This window comes from Epinephelus moara, chromosome 16 (genome assembly GCF_006386435.1).
Source record: "Epinephelus moara isolate mb chromosome 16, YSFRI_EMoa_1.0, whole genome shotgun sequence".
NCBI classification, from domain to species: domain Eukaryota; kingdom Metazoa; phylum Chordata; class Actinopteri; order Perciformes; family Serranidae; genus Epinephelus; species Epinephelus moara.
In genome coordinates, this window is record NC_065521.1 from 23,217,158 (window position 1) to 23,231,111 (window position 13,954).

The following is a 13,954-nucleotide window of genomic DNA, read 5'->3' on the forward strand; positions in this document are numbered from 1 at the left end:
CCCAGTTTGATAATGTGGTGCTTCAAAATTATATATTGATTTTTTAAAAATGATAATCTGAATGGTGTACAGGTAACTGTGAGACGTGTGATTTGTAAACCTGTGCAGCGTGTCTCTACAGTCAACTGCAGCGTAACACATCTAACCACATATCTCAAACCATGAGGTTACATCCTTTTTCATCAGCATGAACGAAGACAAATCTGTCTGGTGAACTCAAATGCAACTTCCCCTTTAGCAAACAGAGAATGCAGTGTGGGAAAATCAATTTGTCTGTGTATCTGTGTGTGTGTGTGTGTGTGTGTGTGTGTGTGTGTGTGTGTGTGTGTGTGTGTGTGATACATTTTCGGTGTCCTATTGCAGAGAAAACAAGCCCCACTTCACTAAACTGACTGAGCCTGATGAATCAGCCATTCTCTGTAGCAAATTAAAAACTAATTTCTTTCTTTATTCAGCAAAAGAGGCAATTTGGCCACATTAGGTTGTAAAAAAAATCAATTGAAAACTGGTGACGGTCTCCTTCATTAAATCAATTAAGTGCATCGACAAACATCTTTATTTCCATTACAAGCATTATTACACTGCCAGTGGATCGCAAAGGTGGTTAATATTCAAGCCTGACTCTCGGAGGGGTTTTTATTTTTCCACATGACCCTTTCAAAACAAACCTCAGGATACAAACTGATAATAAATCGTATTTCACTAGGATTTGTATTCACTCTTCATCAGACGACCAAAGCGAAAGAAAATGTGCAACTCAGCAACTATATCTCCTAATTATGGTGCACACGACATCGTAGCCTTGATTTCTTTTGGCATTTCTGCTCACTAGTAACAACAGTGGTTTGTTTTCCAGCTTGTGACACGGGATGGGCGGGCACATTAGTGGTGAACCTCAGGCCAGCGTGAGGACATAAAACAGGACAGACAGGAAGTGGAATGTACTCACCAGCTTGAAATCCTGAATGCTACAAATGAAGTAGGGAGTGTTGGGCCGCCGACTTTCAATGTACACACAATCTGCGAGTGAGAGAGAAGAAAAGGAAAAGTGAGTTTGAAAGAAGATGTTCACACTTCCCAAAGCTTTCGTGTTTTTTTGCAGCCAGACTCAGTAATATATTATTTTGGGTGCTGTTACCTCTGCTGAAAAGACATTTTTTCTCCTTGAGTCAAATTCAATTGGAATGCGAGTAATAGGATTAAGGACTTTTGGAGCGCTACAAGGTTGCCTTTCCAAAGCAAACATTACGCCCAAGGGGAATTATGTTATTGTTCCACTCCATTTATACACCAGTGAGTAATACTGGCTTTAACCCCATTCCACCCCCCCAGTCACCACTGTAACTCACTGCTGCAAAATGACAACTTCTGTCATTACACCTACATATATGTCCAGTTAACTTTGGGTTAGCTTAGCGCTGAAACAAACACACACACACACAAAGAAATTCACCTTCTGTCCTCTCGTGGTTTAAAATGTGGCCAAATTACATAACCCTCACAAGTGTTAAAAGCAGCCCCCTCATATTGTGTGTGAGGAGGTGGCCCTGGCCGGCTGTGCTGTTAAATTGAATGTGACTGGTGGTATGGCCAGGTCGTGAACCCTCATCTCCTTAACAAAAACATTCACGCTGCAGAGGACAAAAACACACAGCCACTTCTGTGGAGAAGAAAAGGAGGAGGAGGAGGCAGAAGGGGGGGACATGGCTAATGGTTACTGCTAAGCCTGGCACAGTGCTTTCCAGAAACAGCCAAGGGTTAGAATTATTATAGAAGAAGAGATTTGAATCCACAAAAGTCTAATTAGCATAATAGTCTCCCATTCACCTTTTGCTTTTAACAGAAACACAACACCACGAGTGTGATCAAACTGAGAAGGAAAAAAAGATTTATTTTGGTTTCAATAATAACCTGTGAAAAGACAGTTCTTGCTCGCTCAACGGGCGAAGCAATCAAAAGCCACTGACACTTAATTGATTGAAAACTACATCTCACACACTGAAAAAAATTGACCTTCTATTCAGTTGGAAGCAATGTAACAAGCTATTTGACTGCTCCCAAGGCTGGTCGTGGCTGCCATTTGGTGCAACGGAGCGTAGCACTCGCCAACATTAACACACACACGCACATACACACACAAGGCCAATGAAGACGGACAATATCTTGCAGCTCTGTATACTTTGATTTATAGGTAAGACTTACACTGTCAACACAAACCACTAGTGTTCATTTCACCCAAACACATGCTGAGCTGTTCCTTAAGGAAGGACTAAGCAACACTTTCCCTAACAAAAGATAAGCAGCTAGGTTTTTTTTTTGTTTCCAGTGAGTGACGGTGCCATCATCTGTTATTTATTTGTTTGTGTCAACAGAGTTATCGATCTGGATGTGGTTTATCTTTACCGCTTGCAGAGGAAAAGAGGGTTGGCAAAGATATTAAATGGCTCTGACACCCAAGATACCATTTGTAGAGGGGCTGGTGTGTACGAGTGCGTCTGTGACATCATGGCTTTGTTTTTTGAGAGGCTCTGTGTGTGTGTGTGTGTGTGTGTGTGTGTGTGTGTGTGTGTGTGTGTGTGTGTGTGTGTGTGTAACCCCAGGGTGGGCTTGTTATCTGCTGTGGGCTGAATGAGCTGTTCTAAGAGGAGGGGGAGGGGGGGGGGGGTTTATCGCCCTCGCTGGCTCTGAGTGACGCATTATATCTTTCTCACTACTGCCCTCTTCTCGCTTTTCCCCTCTCCCTCCTTTCTCCCTCCTCTACACCATCCCTGGAAGTCATTTACAAGATAACATGAATGAAAATATCCATCAGTGCTATTGTGTGATCTGTGAGCAACACTGAGTGTGTGTGTGTGTGTGTGTGTGTGTGTGTGTGTGTGTGTGTGTGTGTGTGTGTGTGTGTGAGTTGGGAGAGACAGGGAGAAGCGGGTGGAGGAGGAGGAGGGAGCGAGCGGGAGGGAGGTGGGGGGAGGGCCGAGAACAAAAGAGACTAATCTGAATGAGATGACATGTTTCGGAGGAGTCAAATCGGGGGAATTAGGGTTTAGTGTCCCTTCACCTCGTCGGCACATTCATTTAGAGGGGCCAGATCTCCGTGTCTACACCCCAGAGCACATCAACAGGCATAAAGAGCAGACAGCGAGAGTGAAAAAGATAGGTGGTGGGAAAAAAGAGACAGGGATCTAGTTTAATCATTCACAGACAGCAAGCGAGTCTATTCTTCGAACGTCAAAAGCACATTTTGAATTCATCCTGGGCACTAAAAGTCGACTACCTCAAGGGCATTTCTCTGAAAGCGACTATAACACGATTCTCAATGAATGTGAAAGTTAAAACCCAGTTAATGCTTCAGACTCTGCCGTTTGAGCGAAAGAGGAGGCATCAGAGCTCGGGGAGGTTGGGGGGCTGGTGGAAGCGGGCCACACGGTTCCCCCAGGGTCTGCCTGGCTTGTTAAACATTCCTGCCATTTTGTGCATTTGGAAGTGGGTCTCCTCGCTCAAGTGGAGAAGTGGAAAGGGGAGGGACGAGAGGTTTAGCCGTGGTGTGGGTCTACGAGGGGGGATGGGCAGTTTTTTTAAGGGTTGAAGTGTGTGCTCGTTGGATGGATGTAGCTTTCGCTGTAGGAGGGAGAACCACAGCAGAGCCTTTGTAGTGGAGTGCTCTCACTCCCTCCGCAGCCGTTAACTTTAACTTCTTCTACTTGCCTCCACCCGACAATCCACTACGGACCGCCGCCGCCACCCAGACTGATAGAGAGCGAGAGAAAGTTCAATACTTTGACACCGGGAGATAATCATGAAGCTACTGAGCGCAGTTCCTCAGACCTGAGCACTTCACTGAAACCCAATCCTGGCGGTCACTGTTTCTCCAATTACATTGTCACTGCTGAGTTCAAACAACGGAATATTCATCGCTGTAACCCTGTGACACACACACACACACACACACACACACACACACACACACACACACACACACACACACACACACACACACACACACACACACACNCACACACACACACACACACACACACACACACACACACACACACACACACACACAGCAATTTTCTCAGCTGTAGCTCATTGTTCAGCCAGCCATTCTCTTATGGCTGCCAAGCATGTCTAATCTAAAACACACCTAGCCTCAGCAAAAGAGCCGTGTCCTACTCTCTGTATAAAGCAAATAAGATGCTGTTTAATTTGCTGCAGCATTTCAGCAGAGGGGAGGGGGGGAGCTCTTAGATAATATCAGCTTGGCTTTCTTTTACGAGCCACTAACAATGGAAAAGTCACATTGTGAACACAGTCATATACGCCAGTGTTTTGTAAACAGTGATGGGGGGAGGCGGCTGGTGCTGTGGAATGAGATCAGCTAAACACAGCAAGAATATGAGCATATTTTAGGATAGAAGACAGGCTGATTACATCAAGACGAGCGTTTGTTTCAGGCGTGCTCACAGGTGGTGAGTGTTAGCCATGCGACAGGACGCACCTGCATTGTTATAAGGGGTGCTCGGCTCAAACCGGCGAAACACACATGCGCAAACGCCCAAGTACACACACAGAGACGCAGCAGAGTAGTGCATGGCTTTAGCAAAGCTCCCCCCTCTTGAGTGTACTGATCCTAAAATTAAATAGCACAAGGAATGCAATAATGGAACCACAGGGGTGTGAGGGGACTGGAAGGCCAAGAGAGACACAGAGCTTGGGAGAAAGAGGGAAACTGGTGTTATTACTGATCCACCACCGACCGCAGCAAGTCTCCGCGAGGGACACCAGCTGATGACCAAGGCTGCCTTGTGCCACTTCCTGCTGGGTTGGTCCCAGCGGGGTGGTGTAACAGGCAGTGAAGGCCTGGAGGCACACGGACACTTTGATTCTCCACCAACTTTCCTCCGTCCTCTCTCCTCATCCACAAGCCCAACAACTCTCCCTTCTTCTCACTGGAAAAGCAGTGGGAAATACCTGGCAAGCGATACCATCAGCTCTCTACAATGGGGCAGGCCTACAGCTGACTGAGCTCCTAGGGGAGAACAGAGGCTCTTTGACAACACCCCCCCAACCCTCCTCCCTCCTCCTCCTCTCCTTTCCCTCTCGGCTAGCCCACGCTTTCTCATTTAGCAGTCGGCAGGTGGTTGGATTTCACTAAAAAGCCCTTTTCCCAGAGTCTCTAGCGTGGGGAGAGATGGGAGAGCAGAGAGGGCTTTTTAAAAATAGATCTGTTCAGTTAGCGACAGGCTACAGATTCACACTGCTATGTTTCAATACGAGATGACTCCGAGGGCTTGTCCCTCATGTTAGCTTGACTGGAAACTGCAAACTGATCGACAGCTAGCCTTTGTAGCGCAGGGGATGTGCTATGCTAATCGTATACTAGCCTACGGTGTCTTGGCTCTAGAATAACTGATCTAACAGACACTGAACCACATTATACTGGCTCCTCATGAGGATTTCACTCTGAAAACAGAGTCCAAATATGTTTTGCTCCTATGAGGTATAGTTTACTTCTCTCTAAATCAAATATCCATCTGGACAATAAAGTGAAAAATGATTGGTGGTGCAAATTTAAATAAATGATGTAATTCAATGGTTGATACTGGACATTACATTACAATTCAATCTTAAAGGTACTACATGAAGTTTAGGTCATTTTTTTAACTCTAGATGACAAAAAATATTTATATCTAAAGGTCTGGTGTATTAGAGCATCTGCAAAAGAAGCTGTCTGTTGGTTGGCTAAGCCCTTACACTACCTGTCCTGGCAAAAAAAAAAAACTACAGTAAAAATTTGTGTAACATTCAGAGCATATCTATGATTCAGTGTCTGATTCAAGTTGTCTGCACACGGTTCTTAACATGAAGCACAGTTATTATAGTTTTATTATTTATTTTATTTTTCCTTATTTTCATTTTTTTTTTGTCATCTGTCTTTTGTTTTTGTTTGGATCGAGTAAATTTCCAAAGTGGGTTTGCTCATTTTAGTTTAGTAAATATTATTTAAAAATCCTTCTCCTCATACTGTGCAGACAAATTTGACCAAACTGAACACCACCAAAACTTAAGACAATCAATGTTTGCTTGTTTTTTGTTTATTCTATTTTAGTTTGTTTTGTTTGATCTATTTTTATTTAACCAGAAAAACCTCAAGATTAATAATCTCTATTTGTAAGTACACAATATTGTTTCAGCTATTTCCTGTTTCTTTTTTCCTAAAATCTAGTTGTTGTTTTATTTCAGTTAACTACAATGTTTTTCCCACCTAGTTTCAGTTTTTAGTTTACTATAATGACCTTGACATGGAGGTGACTGAGCTGGAGGCTAGCAGCTAACGGTGCTCAGAGCACAAACATCGCCGACACCACTAACAGTGCTGACAGAGCTAATGGCATTAACCTGGAGGGAAACCTGAGGGTGGGTGCTACGCTTCTGCCACAACGCTGTGAGTCGGGTCAGTGTTATCAGTGGTGATTAGCAAGCTGGTGGGATACACACACACAGGGACTCACATGCACTAACATGCACAGGCCACTGGGCAATCTACCACAGACAGAGCTCTGATTACAACACACAGAGGGAGTGTGACTTCATTCTCTGCTCAGGACGCCATTACTCCACTATTACATAGGAAAAAGTTGTTTGCTGCTTTATTAATGCTCTGACTGTTGTATACAGCTCCTTCAATATAAAATATATGACTGAAATGACTAAGAAATTATGTTTTAACATGATTCTGCTGCATCTGGTCAACACCTGATGTGGCTGATATCACTCATCATTAGCAGTAATAAGGACATACATCATACACAACATGAAGAACATTACAGCGGACATATTACAGCGAACATTTATCCAAGAAAGAACAACTGAAGCCTCTGCAAACATGAAGAACATGGCAGGTTTGTGTGACTGCCAACAGTTGATCCTGGGTTTGAATAAAGGAGGAGGAGGGAGGGCTGGTTATCCAGCTCTACATGTGCGTGTCAGACATACTCCTGCTGCACAGCTCACTATGTGTGCACATGACACACACTGTGACACACACACACACTCCCTAGGGTTCTGTGGTGGCTGCGGCAAAAAGCACCAGCTGTCCACATCAACAACTCCCCCAACACTCATACACACAAGGTGTTTTTCTCAGACTAGCCCTGTATTATACACTGCACTCACAACACAAACCTATCGCTTCCTGAGAAGAAATTACTCACTCTCATCAAGTCTCGTCTTTATCTTCCTGAAACTCAGTGGGTTGGCTGTGGCAGCCATGTTGTGTGACATAAACTGAGGTAGAAGGGCAGAAGGAGTGGAGGGGGGCAGGTGGTTTCCATTAGCTCTCTCCATTTTAAACAGACCAGCCAGCCAGTCAGTTAGGAAGGAAGGAGACATGCTATGGCAGCCAGCTGCCTGCAGCGCCAAGCAGAGTCCTGCTGCAGTGAGGAGAAGGGATGAGCAATGTGGATAGTACTGTGTGTGTGTGTGTGTGTGTGTGTTGCAGGAGTGTGCTTGTTGGAGATAGGGAGCGTGTCTATGACTGTTAAAAGCATGCCTTGTATATGTGTTAGTGTGTGCATGTATCTATGTTAGAGTACACTTGTGAGTGTGCAGAAATACTGGTTATCAGTGTGCCATGTATGTGTGTGTACGGACAAGTTTTTTGTGTGTCTCTGTGCTTCTAGGGTGTCTCCTATTGATCCCCCCATGGCAGTGTGTATAATCTCCAGAGAGAGGATCTATAATCTGGGGTGGGGGGGTGGACCAGTGTAGAGAACAGGCTCTGGAGGTGTCTGGCCCAGCCTGGGGAAGTGGTGAGAGCTCAGCCACGGGGCACAGATCGATTCGGCATGTCTGTTTGCACTGCATCAGGCTGTTCACCCCAGCAGCTGACCATACCAATGGCCCGGGACAGAGTCCCTTAGCCACCACCACAGACACACTCCTCCATCCTTTTTTAAACAGCAGCACAGCTACAGCTAGCTGCAAGCCCACCTATTGGCCATTTGCACTTCTCCTTCCACCCTTCCCCATCCAATCGATGTGCACTAAGCCGCCTGAGCCCATCTTCAAGGGATAGAGAGGCTGAGCAGAGAGATTGGAAGATGGCTGGAGATTGGGAGTGCGCAGACGGTTTCAATACTAGCTTACTTGTTATTTCTTATGTGATGACATGGGCCTGTATGTTTCTAAAGCTACCTGTGACAAAAGCAATCAAAACAGCATTTTGGTTCTCAATTTCTTTCTGTTTCTTCACTGCCTTCCATCACCGACTTCTTCCCTCTCCCCATGTCTGGGGCGGTGCAAATCCCTCTCCAGGGGTGGTTAGTTTTACATATTGTGTGTCACTAGACGCCTATAAGGGGATTTAACATTTAGTAAAGCATAATCCATTGCAGGCTTTGTGCCTGCTTAAGCTGCACACATCAAATCTGATTGCAAGAAGGCTGCTACCAATGACCAAGCAGGAGGAGGAAAACGCACACACACAACCATGCACACACACACACACACACACACACACACACACACACAGGGCTTTTATCACTTGAACAATGAGCAGAGGAGACAGCAGGAGGTCAGTTGCTGAGGTGGAGGATATTCTACGTTGACAATAGGAGGTAAATTACAAACTAGTGTACCAGTGCTAGGGCCACCCACTCCCCTATCCTGGCTCATCCCTAATCTAAACCAATCAAACAGCTCCAGTCTGGGCGGTGGGAGCAGGTTGTGACACTTGGGCCGCTCTAGACCTGTCAAACTAATTGAAGGAGAAGACAGGAAACATAAATATTCCCCATCAACCAGACGCTGGCTGTGCTGTGCGCTCGGATGTGGAAATATAAATATTCTGCGGGGCTAATCCACTGAGACGGTCGACTTTGCTTATATGCCTTTTGAATGTTTCATTGATGTGACTGACTGCTTCCGTTTGTTTCACCCCCCTCTCCCCCTCTCTGCTCCCCCCTCTCCGCATGGTTAACTAAGAGACAAAGCGTCGGTGCTCTCTCTATTAAACATGAAATGCGGCGCAAAAAAATGCTTCGATGGAGTCTGTTGCAGAGAGTTAGAGAGACAGAAAAAGAGACTAAGCGACAACAAGACTTGGGTTCAGTGTGACTGCTTGCTTGAGGACCTCCACTGATACCAGTGCAGAGATAATTTAGCCAACAAGATTACGCAGCTAGATGGAAAGTGCAGGGTGGGGAGGTCTGGCTGTTTCACTGCACCTGCTTGAAGATGTCTCTTAAGTAGCTGAAAAATCCTAAAAAAAAAAGGGAGGGCTGAGCGTTTGTGTTGATGTGTGCATGGGTGGGTATCTGGAGAGGAAAATATCCTAACACACTGGCTGTAATTTCCTACGTCTTCTTTTTAAGTACCCAAGCAATATGGGCCACCCTCCCCACCCCCCACTACTTGACCTTTTGCTAGCTGCTAGATAAACGAAAAGACATGGCGGCAATGATTTAGTTGCAAGGTGGATAGCACTGAGCAGTAGTCGAGCGAGAGCAGACTACACACACACACACACACACACACACACACACACACACACACACACACAACTTGCTAGCCTGGCTTTCTTCCGACAGCGAGTGTTGACATTCCCCCCCCCTCTAAATACAACCAATTTCTAAACAGTAGGTGAAAGAGAGGCCATGTTTACAGCTGCGGAAAAGGTTGGTTCTCTTTTTAGCCTCGTGCATCAGATGTAATAAAGACACTGTACCGCTGCTAAAACATCACTCCAGGAAACTAGAGTACCTTTTGGCCCCAGAGGAGATAGCATACTTTCAGAGAGTCAGATGGTGTTGGGATGAAATCATTAACATGGCTGTCGTCACTATCACATCATCTAGAGAAGCACCACTTTGCTTTATTGACTTAGGCCAAGACAAAGCACAGAGTGGGTCAACTTGGAATTGATTGTATGATGCATTGGCCTCTAGCCTGAGGGAGTACTTCTGCAGTTAGAGAGTCGCTACTCTGGAGAATCTGCAATCCTTCAGCAGCTTATTGCAACACGGATGACTGTTTCTTTAAGAACCCAGAAATGAACCACTGAGTAATTAAAATGTGTCTTAAAGCCCCACTCCAGTGTATTTTGGCATTTTTTTAATATTTCACATTTTTCTGTGTCATTTCCTGCCAAATATATTTTCTGACAACTAACTTAATTTCTGTGCTCAAAAATTATCTTTTTTTAAAAAAGGTTGTTGCTAGGAAAGGAAGATGATGTATGACTATAGTAGAAGTCACGTCATCTCCCAAACTTGAGCAGACGCACTCGCACCAACAACAACAACAACAACACCAAGAAACATTGTTGTAAGCTAGATAGTCAACTTATCTTGTATTTTAGCTATACTGAAAATGTAACAGATGAGAACCGTTCACTGAGCGGATGAACTGTGGATTGTATACTTTTAGCAGCTACACCTACAACGCACATACAGTTTAGGGTTGTGTGAGTCACAGACAAGACAAGATGGTGAGCTTTCAGTTTGGGATTGTGGGATTGTTTCTTTAGATTTTGGGCCCTGCACAGCGCTGTGAATCTTAAAACTTTTTCACTGAGTTTGTGTAAAATGGATGAGATAACATCTACAGACTACAGTTGGCAATGTAAGGGATAAGATTACTAAGCAATCGCCAGTTGGTGCTGGTGCTTCAGAAGTAACTGAATTGCAGCTAATGTTTAATTCATATTCATTCATATTTCCTTTAGGTGAAGGTGGTGAAGAAAAATCCACTGCGACCACTATCACTATCCTTGCTTAAATCCATGCCATCGCTTGTATGTAAGATAGAATGACAATCTGGCATACCATAGTAATGGAATACATCCCAACTATTAACCACACCCCCATTCTCTGTTGGAGAAAGGACATTAACCGAAAAACAGGAATTAAGACGGGCTGGAGTGGAGCTTTAATTCTTAAAAAGAGCTTATTTGCGACAAAGTGGGATATCGTGAATGTGATGTTAGGAGATGGTCTTATGATTATCAGTAAACTGGGAAATTGATTAATGGGGATTGACCAGTGTTCACTGCAGTTTGTGGTGTAGCTCATCTGCTGACACATTTGGATTAGCCATGACTTGAACTTACCTCCGGGTCTGTAAACAACATCATCTTCCGTGATGAAGGACGTGATTTCTCCGTTCTCTGTGCGCTCGTAGCGAGACTTCTTCTTAGGCGTCTTCTTCTTGCCCTTTTTGCCGGCCTCCTCGGCCGTGCCACTGCCTCCACCTGTGCTGCCATTGTCGTTGTCCTCGTCCTCGCTGTGTTCGCTCTCTGCATAGTTCTTGGCCCCGCCCTCCAGCGTACAGCTGCGTCGGGGCCTCGAGCTCTCACTCTCACGGTCGCCCCGGTCCCCGTCCTGCCGGCGGGACTTACCAGCCTCTCTCTTGTCCCGGTCCCTATCTCTGTCCCTGTCCCGCTCTTTCTCCCTCTCCTTCTCTTTGTCGGCCGTCATGATCCGCCACGTGCCTTCCTCAGTCCTCTCACGGCTGGGCCTCCGTGAAAGGTAGACTGTGAGCCTGGGCTTCAGTCTTCTGAATTTACCAGTCAAATCCAGGGAAAATTTGGCCACACCAACAACCCCAGTGTTTCAGAAAAGCTGTGGACGAGAGAAGAAAGACAATTAGCATGACTATATGTAAATGACCAATATCCTTACAGTACAGAAGCTGTATCTTCTAAGTAAGACAGGGCTGTTTTGTGCTGGAGGAAATCTTTTGTGGGTGAGAAATACAAGAATAGTTCCTAGAGATCAGGCAGCTGTGCTGACTCCTCTCAACATCACAGTAATTGTTGGCACTCCCCTCCACAACCATGTATACTCTGGAGAGCACCGAGTAGCTCTATCAAAGAACAGAACCTCGTAGCTTCCTGCTCAAACATATTTCCATTCTTTCAGAGAGGCAGTAAAACAGAGTTATTAGAGGGTGGAGGGACGGAAAAAAAGAGAGTGAGAAAAGTAGAATGACAAGAGCTGCGTGCACAGTATTTGTAACACAATAAGCTTAAGGGAAGTCGTAACTGAATAAGCATAAAGAGGTAGCGCTGCATTGAGGATGAGGCTGGCAGCCAATAGAATTCCTCGGAGATAATGTGTCGAGGGGCTTTTCGGCACAAGACTCTGCTTGTCGTTTGCAATGCCACGGCAGAGACACAGCATAAAGCTCAATGACAGAGTTAACTGGCTAGCTTCTCTGCAGACCATCTGTGATGACACCAGGCACAGTTTTACTCATCTGTGTGTGGTTTAGTGTGTGTGTGTGTGTGTGTGTGTGTGTGTGTGTGTGTGTGTGTGTGTGTGTGTGTGTGTGTACTCTGGCTTACTGGACTGCACCCCAGCCCAACCCTCTGCCCTGACAGTCACCACTGTGTTAATGTGAAGTGACAGCTCTGGAGGGAAGAACACAGCAATCCACTGGGTAAGGAAAGGGAGAGCAGAGAGACTGAGCCAGTCATTTTGCCATGCCCAGTCCACTGCCATTTTCAGCTATCGTCGTAACTCAAGGAGCCCAGCTACCACTTTCTCATGCCATAATGAAATCCTCCATAAACAGTGAAGTGGGCAAAGCTGAAGCAGCACGCTGTCTGCGCTACACTGCCCCTACACACTGCGCCTACAAAGGAGGCTTCTCATTTACTGCCAGTGTTTACCCCTCCACCCCCACCGCAACAAATTAACTAGAAATAGTTATTACAGCCCCCAGAGGGATCAGACCAGGCAATCAGCACCCGTGTTACCATGGTGGTGATAGCAGGGTGGGAGAGGGAGAGTGAAAAAGGAGGACGGGTAGAGATTGAGCCAGGTAAAGCAGCCCCAGCTCCGAGTGAAAATTATACAGCATGTCTGCAAGTGGACGTGCATTTATTGAGAGGGCTAGAAAGAATGTAAGGGGAAGAATAGAAGGGAAGAGGAAGGTGGAAGAAAGGATTTTGGCAGGCATATACACACACACACACACACACACAATGAAGCGCTTTTGACAACGGCGCTCCTCAGCAGCGGGTGCTGTCATCTCGTGAGCAGACACCAACTGACAGGGCAGCTGCTCTTGTCGTCGGCTTCAACACAAACACCGGGCCTGATTAAACCGCAGCCTCGTCACAGCCCCATTAATCACCTAATGATGAGTTACCACGGCGACCACTGGGCTGCCAGCATATACACACACAAGAACACATTAGTGCACACGCAGGACATGGAGAGTTTCAGCGCGCATGTGCGTGCAAGGACACACACATTGCCCGCCGCTTATACACACCTCTGCTGGGTGTGCCAAAATACATACTGTGCCCCCTCCTGTGTCCATATCCAGCAGTATGTCTTGGAGGTGTGAGGAACATGAAAACATTGATGAAGGTACCATTTGATAGCACAGCTCTAATCCTGGGAGCTGCCAGAATCTGTGTATGAGCTAAGCACCTCTTCTCTCCTCTAATCAGTAACATAAGCCTCTTGCACTGAGAGCAATGAGGACCCTGAACTGTTGCAAATGAAGGGCTGGCCTATTCTCCTTTGATGTTGTTGGCTGCTATAAGCCTCTATAAGTATCTTTACAATCTAGGTGCTATTAGTTTGCATCTGGAAACACTTTACACAACCGCCTCATTCCAAATTCTGGAACTCAAATTACCTTGCTGACGTTAACATAATTGTATTTATTTTTAAAAAATTCCTCATACATACAGACATGCTTGCTCTTTATTTGCCCCTTAGCTAAGCCCCGCCCCTTTGCTGTTAGCCGCTGCCAGCTCCATCAAGCTGTTGAACATAGCATGGAGCCCACACTGTTGCTAACTGCACTCCCTGACAAAAATATTGTCAATTTTTTTTTGGAAAAGTGAGCAGACAGAAGGGCCTACAATATGCGTTTGGAGGATATATCCAGGATGTCTCAGTGACTCAGCAGTAGTGTTGTCAAAAATACTGATTTG

At 45.6% G+C, this 13,954-nt stretch overlaps 1 protein-coding gene across 5 annotated transcripts in view; it reads right to left on the reverse strand.

Annotated features, from left to right (window-relative positions):
• Window positions 1-13,954, reverse strand: part of rerea (arginine-glutamic acid dipeptide (RE) repeats a) — a 148,190-nt gene that overhangs the window by 77,981 nt on the left and 56,255 nt on the right. For all 5 annotated transcript variants that reach the window (XM_050063908.1, XM_050063907.1, XM_050063910.1 and 2 more), the window contains 2 exons: window positions 11,111-11,621; window positions 950-1,020 (listed from right to left, as the gene is read on the reverse strand). In XM_050063908.1, coding sequence (XP_049919865.1) covers window positions 950-1,020; window positions 11,111-11,477 — 438 coding nt within the window. In that variant the 5' untranslated portion in view covers window positions 11,478-11,621. The remainder of the gene's footprint in view (window positions 1-949; window positions 1,021-11,110; window positions 11,622-13,954) is intronic.